The sequence below is a fragment of the Lepidochelys kempii genome, chromosome 11 (assembly GCF_965140285.1).
Source record: "Lepidochelys kempii isolate rLepKem1 chromosome 11, rLepKem1.hap1, whole genome shotgun sequence".
In the NCBI taxonomy this organism is placed as follows: Eukaryota; Metazoa; Chordata; order Testudines; family Cheloniidae; genus Lepidochelys; species Lepidochelys kempii.
In genome coordinates, this window is record NC_136390.1 from 15,760,550 (window position 1) to 15,773,364 (window position 12,815).

Below are 12,815 nucleotides of genomic sequence, written 5' to 3' on the forward strand. Positions count from 1 at the left end.
CAGACATTGACAAAGTCCAACACAGCCTAGCCTATGTGATCAGACAGGATCACAGCTTAGTTTATGTGATCTGCTTGGATCTGACAGGTGATATGGCTGCAGGAATAAACTAAATCCTTTATGTCTAATGATTTGAAAAGTTCCTAAATATATCACTTTACATTTTAAAAAAGTTTATCAAAATGTATTTATTTTATTTATTGATAATGCACCCATTGTTGTATTTTCCAGGTGCATCACAGAAACTGAAACCAACTTTGCCAGCAAGTGGGAACAGGGCAAACAAATGGCATAATTCTGTTCTACACTGACCTCAAGCAAAATCTCTGTTCACAACCCTCTGCCCTCTACCATTTCTCTAGAATCTTAGCTCCCTGATGAGGTAAATATCTAGTGCAATAAATCGAAAATAAATTTGGGCTCTGATGGATCTCAGAAAGGTGCATATTCTACATACTTGGGACTTCCACTAAGGATGCCCATCCCATGGAGTTCTATTCTATTCAGATTCTAATACTGTGCTCATCACCATGCTCAGCCCTGGGGATGAATATCAAGAGCTCTCCAGTTAAATTGAGCTTTTGTGTTGGTCTATAAAGAAAGAGATGGTCTCAGAGATAGTCGTGAGTTTCGCAAAACAATTAAATTACATACCTTGATTTAAAGCTGTCAGGTGGCATGAGTTCCAGTGTATGTGTTGGTCCATATAGATTGACTACAAACAGCTTTACTGTTGGGTTTGTTTGACCTGCCTTTGAAAAAAAAGGAAGTAGAAATTTTAGCATGTAATGTAGAGGCACTGGAAATACTGACAGCTAAATATACTTAAGGAATACATATATTTCAATATGTTTTTCATAACCTGAAAACCCTTAAAGTGATCTTCAATTGAAAACAATAAAATTCTGTCTCATTATCTCCCACAAATTGCTGAGTCAATCAACTACACAATTGAAAATGTAGCTCAAAACCCAAAGTAGTGAGTATATACTATCGATCATGCTGCTATTCACTGAAGACAGATACCGTAATGCAAAAAAAATTGACCACTCAAATGACACTAACTGGGAAAGTATTTTGTGAGTTCTGTATGTAGATGGAAATTCCATTAATATTTTATCAGAATTATGCATGTTCAAAGGCAGAATATACCCCATGGTGTTTAGGATTTAGGGGTTGTCTACACAGCAAAGCACTTTAGAGGGCTGTGATTTGTAGAGAGCTCTAATGTGATGAGTTCTAGCTACCCTGTGCAAACCATGGTGGTGTGCTCTAAAAGGTATCTAGTTTGCATTAATGTAGCCCTGTTAAGAGCCTGCCATCAGGATCTACATGGGGCAGTTAGAGTGCAACACCTTAAACTGCTTTAAAATCCACATCCCTCTAGAGTGCTTTGCTGCACCATGTAGACTAGCCCTAAGATTCCAGAAGGTAAGACCATGTGAAACTGTAGCAGGAAGATGCATACATCCCAAGAAAGCACCGTTGGCATTCTTTCTTGTTGGGTAGTTAAAAGTCCAGTTTAAATGAGCTTTGTAATACTGTTCTAGTAATAGATCTAATATTCAAACCTGGACATTCATGCTAGGGGCAGCCAAGGAAGAACCATTAGGATCTCTCATGTCTCTAAAGACTGCTGCTGACAAAAGGGGAACAATCAAAGAGAGGGTGATAAATAGGATTGTGGTGGTGGATGGAATGTCTTGGGGAGGAGAGGATGGTAGGTCAGATGGTATCCTGCACCTTCAAATATTTTGAGGTTCACATTATCAATAATATAGATATTACTCAGATTACTGCCTATCATGGTAATGAATGTTGTCTCATTGTTTCCTTGGGTTCCTCCATCTGCCTGTTGTAGTCACGTTGTCTTTTGTCTTGTATTGAGATTTAGATTGTGAACTCTTGGGCAGGGAACATCTTTTTCCTCTGGATCTGTACTACACCTACCACAGTGGAGTCCGGATTCATGACTGGGTTTCGGAGGCACTACCCCAATAAATAAACACTAGATTGTAGAACTTTATAAGATTTTGTAAAATATAATAAAATATCTATTTGCAGTTTGCCTGCTTCCGAGTAGCTCTGAAATGCTCAGTTAATTTGGAGTGGTAATGGGACTCCTGCTTGTACTTTCCACAAATGTAAAATCATATCCTCTTTTCAGTTTTACAGAATAAAATGGCTTTTAGATCTGGATACGTTTTTTTTTTTTTTATTCTGGGATCAAGCTACTAGGTATCTATGTGGGTTCACTCCATAGCTGCTAGAACTGTTAAAATATTATGTCTTATTAGAATCATTCATGGCTTACTGTGGAGCCTGTGTTCCACACAGAAATAAATGTAGTTCTCCTTAAATTAGCATCCCTAAAGTAATCATGTGCTGGCTAATCATCTTGTTGAAAAAAGGATACGGATAATTTAACGTAAATGGTAGGGAGCTAGGGAAGAACAAATCTTCACTGCATTTCTTCCCATTTTTTTTTAGGGTGTGGGGAAGGGTCCTATGCCAAGGTCATAAAGACTGAGGATCCACAGGAAGTCAAGACCCCGTGTGTGATGTGTTGTACTTCAATCCACGGCCGCTCCAGAGTTCCATTACAGGCTCCTCCCATCTCCATTCTCTGGCAACGTAACCCCAGTAGAGCTTCTCCAGGTGGTGACCATCACCAGAGTCTCCTTACTCTCTTCAGGTGGGCTGTGTGTGTGTGGGGAAGAGAGTCAGAAAATTGAGTACTGTTAACTTTGGGCTCCGCAGGGCCAGTGGGAAGATGCTGTAAAGCCCCTTATCCTGCACTATTTCCCACTTTGCCCAACCCCTCTCTACTGTGCAGATTTCAGGACCCACAGAGAGTTTTCCAAGGAGCCCCAGGGAAGCAGAAGAAGAGGCAATGCCGCTGCTGCAGAGGAGGGGACTTCCTGTTAATGCAGAATAGGCAAAAGTATTTGTGGATCAAGAAAAAAATGATCAAACCCACAATTTTTACCACTATTAGTTAAAAAACTAGCTTGTGTGCACTTCGCTCATTGTAGGGATATTTACAGACCCAGTGTGGTCTTTAAAAGATGCCTCACTGAAATACCAACACACGTTTTCTTTGGAAATTGCACTCATCTCATCACATTTCTAGCCTAAATCCCATGTCCACCCATATCTGAGAGGTGCAGGACAGGAGTCAGATGTATGTTTGAACCAATTATAGGCAAACATGAAATTTAGACGATCACTTAGGTTGAGTCTCTAGAAGTTCATGTGTCCGCAAAATGACGGGCTGATCTTTGAAACACAAAAGGACATGGGTAACTTTCCTCATGTGAGTAGGCTCCATTAACTGCAGAGAGATGACTCATGTGAGTTATGGTGCAAAGGTCTGTAATTGAAGGTTCGGGGGCAAATATTTTGTGTGAGATTTTGAGTTCTTTCAGCTTCCAGTGAGGCCAGAAATGCCACCAGAATGGCTTTCCCACACTTCTACTTCTGGCAAGAACTCGGAATTGAAACAGCAGTGACAATGAAAAATATATGCAAAAACTTTACACAGTTTATTTTTTTTTGGGTTTTTTTTGTTTGTTTTTAATTCAAAAATGGTTCACTCTACCTCTCTGGCAATGGATTATATCATTCATTATATGCTCCTAGGTGGAAAATATAACGCACATTTAATTCCAAGCATGTCAACCCTACAGATGTCCTTATTCTGGTACCCTTACTCGCACTTACTCCTTTACACTCCACAGGATTATTGTCTTGAGTAATTACTACTGTGTGTGAGTAAGGACTGCAGAGTGAGATCCCAAGTGAGCATGTCACAGTTTCTGCATAACGTAAAGTGAAATCCTGTATTAAACAACAACTTTTAACTATCCATGTTGCCTAACCACAAGCTTAATTAATAAATTATGTTTAACTGGAAGGTAAATTGTTATTGAATAGACAAATTAAATGAAGATAATGTTTTTCATTAATGAGATTACTGAAATAATATTGTGCATCTCTTTTGTGCTTAATTGCTAATGCTTTGAGATTTTTCACTTCTTTGTAGTGCTAATTTTTTAAAAAAAAAGAGTTCCTTGTATATTTTTTTTGGTTGATTAATTGTTTTTAGACATCAAAGCTGGCAGAATTGCATGACTGGTGCTCCTAGGTTCTATCGTACTAAATAATAATCATAATTGCCATTCTAGAATGCTGTTTCTTAAGAAAATCATAGGTATTTTTAAGGTCTGATCTTTCCTCCTTTAAAGATAATGGGTCAACTCCAATTGATTTCAATTGGAGAAGAAGCAAGGTTAAAATTTTCAAGACTACTTAAGTGACTTAGGAAAATCAATGGGACTTTGACTTCTGCATGCCCAAGTCATTTATGAAAATGAAACTTAAATATTTTTGAAAATCATACCCAAATCTTTAATCTATACACTGAACTATTGCTACTTTCTTTACTTTTTGAACGTTTAACATTTTTAATGAAAATACCTACCTACTGCACATTATGCTGTTTTGGTGTCTCAGCAATCACTGTACGTCCTTCAAAGAAGCCAGCTCCCATTCTACATATTTGCATTTTACTGCATAAAATCCAACAAGGAGAGACCAAAACCAAACTAACAAAGAAAATCATCCCCTTTAAGAAGGCTTCCAAATTAATGCCCTTGGTTTTCTTATTTTTCTAGGAGGCAGATAGGCTTTCTCCATTCCCTTAGACATCAGACTGGGGAAGCAGCAGCTTAACCAAATTTCTAAGGCTTTTACCTGAGTGAAACTAAACTCATAGTCAGAAAACAAAGTCACTAAGGCCTAGGTCAAGCTAGTGTCTTGAAGTGTGAGTGAGCCTGCAGCCCATAACAACCAGCATGGCTTCCAGTTCCTTATCTCTCCTCCTGGGCTTCCTTTTCCTGTTTATATATAGCCTCGCCCCCAGCGTGAGATAGGGTGCTTCTTGATTGTGCCCAGGCTTTTTTGACTGTAAGCTGCAAATTGTCCCTGAAATGGGCCATAGACCCTGCCACAGCTACTTATAAAAGCCTGATTTCTCTGCTTATGGATATAAATCTGGTATAACTTCACTGAAGTCAATGGGGTTACATAGTCATAAAGCGTGCTTATAGGTGAGGGGAATCAGGACTATGATGTCTTTTCTATATATAACATCCTAGTATTTTCTTCTTCAGCTTGCCTGTATATTGAACTTAAGTAATACATCTGAGATACAGCTAAAGTAGTGTGGTAGCCAGAACCCAGCAAAGAGGCTGCCAAGGTTTAGGAACTTTATAGTATAACAAAGGTAAGTGAATATGGAGACTTTGAGCAGGGGAACCTTGGGGGAGGGTTTATGGGGAGCAAATAGGAAAATAGGAGGATTCTAATTCTGGTATCAGAGAGTCTCATGTTTAGACCTGCAGATCTCTCCTCATCACAAAAGACAGGCGCTCCTTATCCAAGTTTTTGAACCTCACTGAAAGGTTTGGTTCTGTTAAGTTTAAAGACTTGGGGAAAGTTCATATCAATGCTTATTTTATCCAACCAAGGCCTCTCATTCCTGTTTATAATTCCATGGTTTGATGAAAAGTAGCAGTCAGATACTAGGATACTCTGTATTATCAGAAACCTCTTATGCTTCATCCATCTATATACTACTACTCTGTGCTGTTCAAAGGCAATTCTGGCAGCATTTTTTCTTGACTCCTTCTGATCATTTCATTCTTCATTCAAAAGCTGGAGCATACACCAATCATATATTAGCATGAAACAGACTGTACGTCTCATCCTGACCTAATGATTTCTGTCTAGCAAAAAGCTTTATAACTCTATTTGAAATAGCATAACCCTGAATGCTATTCCTTTTACTGCCACATCAACACAAGCAGCTTCTTTTACTGTGTAGAAACAGCCCTTCAGTACTGCAGAATGCTATCAGTCGGTTCACTGAAGTGTGCAAAAGGGCTGTAGATTGCACTTAGACTTTACTTACCTTAGGATACGGATAGTGCTTTCCTTTGGGATACAGACCTCCAGTAAACCGAGGAATAACCATGTTTGGTACCAAAGTGTCATTTATCATCAGGAATGCCAACCTTTCTCCATCCAGGGACCACCAGTGGGCAACATGAGAGTGAAGAAGCTCCTCTGAAACAGATGCATATTCTTGGAAATTCATAGAAGTAACTATTGTGTGATTCAGATTACCAACTCATTCATTTGCATTTTATATTGTTTCTATGCTTTGTTGCAATGCAGCTGTTGTAATTATAAAGAAATATTGAAAATTATCCTGGACTGAATTGCCTGAATATTAAGGACCATTATAGGCTAAATTATGAGTTTTTACTCAGATGAGTATTCCCAATGATATCAGTGGAATTACCTGCATAAGTGGGATGATTATTATTGCCTTATATTTAGCCCTACTATCATTCTATCCATTTTTTATGTTTAATTCTTTTTGTAAATGATTTGCACAATAGAATTTAAAGGCACTTTTAGCAGTAATATCATTCTATCCAGTTATTTATATTTTATTCTTTAATTTGAGGAAAACCTTCAGTTTTATTGAACCTCATTTTGCATGAAATTTTGATTTTTGTTTTGTTTTATTCTGTTTTGGAATGGATTTCTTTCTTTCTTTTTTAAAATTACTGAATTCCCAGCCAAATGAAAAATCCAGTTCCTGCCCAGCACTAGATCTGACTAATTTAACTCTTTTACTTTTAGTCTGTGATCAGACTTTGATTTTTTTTAACTAGCTAATTTACGATTTGTACTTTTTCAGTGAACAGTGTGTTGTACAGAAATTTCAGCTGTGTGTATGAAAACCAAAATTTGGAGTATTCACAAGCTGTCCATTCAGAATATTCACTAATTGCTGTTCATGTGTGATTGATTGCCTGAGTTACAGAATATTCTTTCTGCTCCCTGACTATGAACATTCATATGGCAAACATTTTGGTTTGTTCTAAAACACCGCTGTTTGTATTTAAATAAGGATATTCACACAAAGAACAGACACTCCCAAATACTTCTGTAAACCAAAGCCCAGAAATGTGAGTATTTATGAATTGCAAATGAAAAAGCCACACACATATGGTCAAAATGAGTGGCTATTTGGAATTCATCTGAATGTCCATTAATATAATTGTGAGGTATTCAATCAGCTATATGCCTGATGCTACCACACAATATTTCATATATATCTACAGCTGGCAGAGTACCGCTTAAATTAACAAGTTACCTAGGAAAGAAGAAAAGAGTCAGCATGCCACAATATGCTGGGATTTGTGCCTGGAAAGACCCCCATGTGCACCCTCTCACAAGTGTTAAAGAGATGGTGAGTGTGGGTGGGGGGAGGGAAACAGCTTCTTCCATTCCACTGTAGCCTATTCCTCGGAATCCATGGAGACCGTTCTCTAGGAGCAGGACCTGCATCAGAGCTATGGGGCACAGATCGGACAGCCTGAGAATGGGTGAAATCACTTGAGAGAGGCCACGCAGACCTCACAGTCCCAGGCTACCCCTCCGAGCCCCCCACAAGGCTGTATAACCTTTGCTGGATATTACCTCATTCACAGAGCCCCCTCTGTGGTGGGGGAGCCCCTCACAAAGTGGCTTCCAGTGCCTGTCCTGACAGGGATTAACCAGGAGCAATTGAAACAGTAAACTGGAAATACAGGACCTCCGCATCAGTGTGTCCTGCTTCCTTCATATTAAAACAGAGGAAAAGTTGTGGCCTTGCTGAAAATCCATGTTTTTTGGAGAGGTTAATGGACCTGATTTCCAACCCCTACATATCCACTTGCGTTAAAAATTGCACATGTGGATACACACATATATTGACTGGTGCAAACCATCATATGAGCATATGTTCCAGTGAGTTTTGTGAATGGAAATTCTAACACCTCTGAGCACACAGGTGCTGGAATTTTACAATGCACATTCAACGCATGGGCAAGTGTATGTGCACGCACTATTTTACATACACACGTGTAAAGCTCAGGTAGAATATCAGTGGCAAATGTAACATTAATATGTGCATTTTCAACTAGTTACTTCTCTTTCTTATCATTTATATTTCTGACCCAGTCTTTTAATGCTTATGTAAGAGAAAGTAATTTGTTCTGTCAACAATTCTATTTATCTTTAATAAAAATTTTAGTTTCTAAAAATGCACACCCACCTTTTTTATAACAGATAAATTTCTGATATGCACAATCAAGTTGAAATTGAAAAATGCCGCATTGGCATGGCATAAATGACAGAAATTGGTCTTGTTACCCTTTAGTTACTGTATACGAATACTACAAATACCGAGGCCCTTTGCAGTCAATATACTTATATTGTATTCAGGTAATTTTAACGTATTTATTTCTCTCACAGTATCGGGTCTTAACAATAGGTGCAGCTTTGCCATAAGGATCTACAATAGCATTAGAATCTCCTCGTTCATTCTCTATTAACTAAGGACCAGCTTTTGTAATCCTTGTTTATATTGAGTGTTTCCTTAGCCATAAGTGATGTGGCAGGCAGGCACAGTCATAGGAAAGAGATCTTGGCCAGTGTTACATGCCAGAGCTCCAAAGTTTGTCAGCAACTTCACCCCAGTCCCTCCTGAAACCTGACTCTTTCTTTTCCCCAGTTTCACTCATCCCACAATGCTATCTCTTAATCTTGTGAACGGTTTCGCTCACTACTACACTACCCACAAGTAAGTATATTTGAGTAACCTTTACCAATATTTAATATAGTCCAATTGACTTCACCAGGGCTTCTCTTATGCTAGACTTTACCTAGTCATCAGGTGGAGGCTCCCTCTCCCTTCCAGATGACCTAAATAAATGTCAGGCTGACCTCTAATTACTCCCCAGGGATGCATGCTGCCCAGAAAAGCCTGGAGAATTGGCAGAACCATAACTTTGTCTGCCTAAGTGCTGAACAGCAGAGCTGGTCAGCTGCCTGGGGTGGAGGGTGGGAAGGAATATACTGCACTCCATAAAGGGGAGCAGTGTGAATTTGGAGATCTCCAGAAGGCATTCAGAATTATCTTTGGCACAGTGCAACTCCACACTGCCCCCAATTCAGAGCATATCACACAGGCTATCATCTTATAAGTATGTGCAATTCACCTTAAGGTTAGCAGAATTTGGCCCAAAGTTGCCTAGCAAAGTATTGAATAATCATGAATGTGACCCAAGCAATACTTTGTTTTAGCAAAAAGGTGATCTGCTCGGTCAGATTTAATTAACTTTATATGCTTAAATATACCAATTTATATGCAATCATATTAGATTTGCAGTGTCTGAAGTGCATTTAAAATGATCTTCCACGCTAAAGATGCTCTTCTCTCTGGTTTTGAACTTCACTGACCTAGTAAAATACTTACAAAACATTAATGGAATCTGTTAAAACCTGAGGTAGGTAATCTTTTGAATACAGACATTTAAACCTCTATACAATGTAAATTACCATTCTTATTTCAGAGAGTCCATTTGATCTCGGGTTTTCAAAGAAGCCTAAGGGTATGTCTGCACAGCAACTACACAACTGTCTGGACCATGCCAGCCGACTCGGTCTTGTGGGGCTCCGGCTGCGAAGCTTTTTCATTGCTCTTTACCCTGCACTTTGGGGACCCTCCCCCACTCTAGAAAATATAACTATATGCAAACCAAGTTGTGAGTCAATAGAAAATATGAGCTAATGCAAAGATCTGAAGGCAATTTTGCAAGAAAATAAGAAAAAGCAAAATAGCTTCAGACACCATTGTCATGGAATGAATAGTTTTCTCCTGTAGGTTTTGTACAAGAATCTCTTCCCTGTATTAATAAACAGCTATATTTATCCACCTTACCTTCATAGAGCCAGTCTGCAATTCCATTAAATATGATTCCTTCTTTTCCTGAGGATGTCAGTCGCAATGAGCTACTCTTTACATCAGGTTGATAGTAGATGTTATTTTCAAAAATATAAATCTAGATTAGATAAAATTGAAAAAGGGGGGAAATAACATGTTGGTAGACATAAATGAATGTTTTCATGCCAGTGATAGAAATACAATTTCCACAGTTTCAGAACAGTATAAAGAATACTTCATCATAATTTTCATTGAAGATCTCTCTAGATTTTCTGGTATTATCAATTTCTAAAAAACTTTTAGGATTCAGAGCCACAAGAATGTTTTCTTTTTAACTATGATGCCAACTCAAATATTTCTACTCTCTTTAGCAAATTTTCTCACAATCACCAGAACCACCCAGGTTGTAAAGAGTTTAAAAAGTCAAAAATTATTACAATTAAATAGATTATGAAATATTTTGTTAGTCCCATTTTTATCCAGCACAAATATCTTTATTTCCATCTACGAAAATAGATTTAGCTCAATAGATATAGATTACAAATATAAATTACAGATATACATCACTGGTGTAACATTACATCTGGGAATTAAGTGAAATAAGAATGAGACCAAGGAACTGAGTACTGTTTGATTCTCTCTGTGTTCTTAAACCATGCACCTCACTGGTATCTGAACATCTTACACAAAGCATATCATAATAATGACCCTCCTATTGTCAAGTTTGGTTTCCTTATTTTTTTCTCTGTAGATGTTTGGGAAGAATTTCTCTTTACTCATTTTTCTTCCCCTCTTTTCTTCTTCTCTCCATTATTTTTACCCCTCACCCTTCAATGGCAAGGAACCACTGAGGACACAGACAGCAATCAGAATCTTTTGGCAAGTGGCTGCAACTTGAACTTCAAATAAGATATCTTCTGCCAACAATTTGTCCCAGCAGCAATGAAAGGGGAGAAGGCTACAATCGCCTTAAGCAGTCCGTCGTTTTCTCCTCCCTCAATGCTAAAATATAGAGCACTCTAACATGTCCTGGATTTAACACAATCAAGGGAGGAGAAGCAGGAAGAGGCCTGCATCTGTCCTTTTATAGTATCTTCCCTTGGTTCCTCCCAGCCAACCCCAGAACTTTTTCTTAGAGCTGAGATTCTTCTGAGGAGATCAGAAAGCTATCATTGGCTGGCAGGGGCCATGAACCACCTGGAGAGAGAAAAGGAGTACTTGTGGCACCTTAGAGACTAACCAATTTATTTGAACGTAAGCTTTCGTGAGCTACAGCTCACTTCATCGGATGCATACTGTGGAAACTGCAGAAGACATTATATACACAGAGACCATGAAACAATACCTCCTCCCACCCCACTCTCCTGCTGGTAATAGCTTATCTAAAGTGATCACTCTCCTTACAATGTGTATGACAACCAAGTTGGGCCATTTCCAGTACAAATCCAGGTTTTCTCACCCCCCCCCCCAAACACACACACACAAACTCACTCTCCTGCTGGTAATAGCTTATCCAAAGTGACCACTCTCCTTACAATGTGTATGAAAATCAAGGTGGGCCATTTCCAGCACAAATCCAGGTTTTCTCACCCCCCCACCCCCATACACACACAAACTCACTCTCCTGCTGGTAATAGCTCATCCAAAGTGACCACTCTCCCTACAATGTGCATGATAATCAAGGTGGGCCATTTGAAAACCTGGATTTGTGCTGGAAATGGCCCACCTTGATTTTCATACACATTGTAAGGAGAGTGGTCACTTTGGATAAGCTATTACCAGCAGGAGAGTGAGTTTGTGTGTGGGGGGGGAGAGGGGGGCGGAGGGTGAGAAAACCTGGATTTGTGCTGGAAATGGCCCAACTTGGTTGTCATACACATTGTAAGGAGAGTGATCACTTTAGATAAGCTATTACCAGCAGGACAGTGGGGTGGGAGGAGGTATTGTTTCATGGTCTCTGCGTATATAATGTCTTCTGCAGTTTCCACAGTATGCATCCGATGAAGTGAGCTGTAGCTCACGAAAGCTTATGCTCAAATAAATTGGTTAGTCTCTAAGGTGCCACAAGTACTCCTTTTCTTTTTGCGAATACAGACTAACACGGCTGTTACTCTGACACCTGGAGAGACTGGCCCACCTTTTTGAAGCCTATTAAAATGGCCAGCCCCTTCTCTCTATCGACATCCTTCCTCTTGTATCTTATTTCTTTTCTTGTAGTGACATTCAGGGAAAGCTACAGGACAGAAGTGAGTCTGTCACTTTGCTCTGATAACAGTGAGTTTTGAGGCTGTTTTCACCTCATTCATTCTCACTCCATTGCTGTTGCTAATGGTAAACCAAAGTGATATTTTTTACAGTCCAGGCTCCTGGTCTATTCTGGTATTTCTAAGAATTAGAGGAAGGAGCCAGTAGGTGGACACCTGGGAAGAGGCAGAAGTGTCTCCCCACTTTTTATGTACTCAGAGTCTAAGTTTGAAGTTCAGAATGTTAGAGCACTAAGAGGTGCAAGGAAGAGGGGAGAGAGAAAGGAAAGACCAAGAGAGAAAAAACAGGAGGGGCATTGAACCTGGTTGAAAAGATGAGGGTTTATAATGGAAACAATCACACAATCCTATGTACTTCAGCTGATGCAGAACAGTCCAGCACTTCTCCGAGCAAGGCATCAAACCTGTCCTCCACTCTCTACACTAGCTTCCCATAAAATTTTGAATCAATTTGGATGATAGATCTCAGTCCTTTACTTCAAAGTGCTCCCCAGCCTGGGCCCAGATATCTAAAAATTTGCCTAAAGCTCTGAGATGAAGAACATAATTGACAACTCTGTTTCTCTGGCACAATGGAACTCTCTACAATAAGGAAAAAGTTTGTCTGTGTGGGAGACAGAACTTTTTCAGGGGCTGGTCCAAGTCTGTGGAATGAACTCCCTGAGAACTAAGGACTATCACAACCCTCATCACCTTCCCCTCCAAGG

At 39.3% G+C, this 12,815-nt stretch overlaps 1 protein-coding gene across 2 annotated transcripts in view; it reads right to left on the reverse strand.

Annotated features, from left to right (window-relative positions):
- The window catches only part of DPP10 (dipeptidyl peptidase like 10), a 451,471-nt gene that overhangs the window by 52,831 nt on the left and 385,825 nt on the right, over positions 1-12,815 (reverse strand). For both annotated transcript variants that reach the window (XM_073305257.2, XM_073305256.2), the window contains exons 8-10: positions 9,842-9,962; positions 5,975-6,129; positions 655-752 (exon numbers count right to left, since the gene is read on the reverse strand). In XM_073305257.2, coding sequence (XP_073161358.1) covers positions 655-752; positions 5,975-6,129; positions 9,842-9,962 — 374 coding nt within the window. The remainder of the gene's footprint in view (positions 1-654; positions 753-5,974; positions 6,130-9,841; positions 9,963-12,815) is intronic.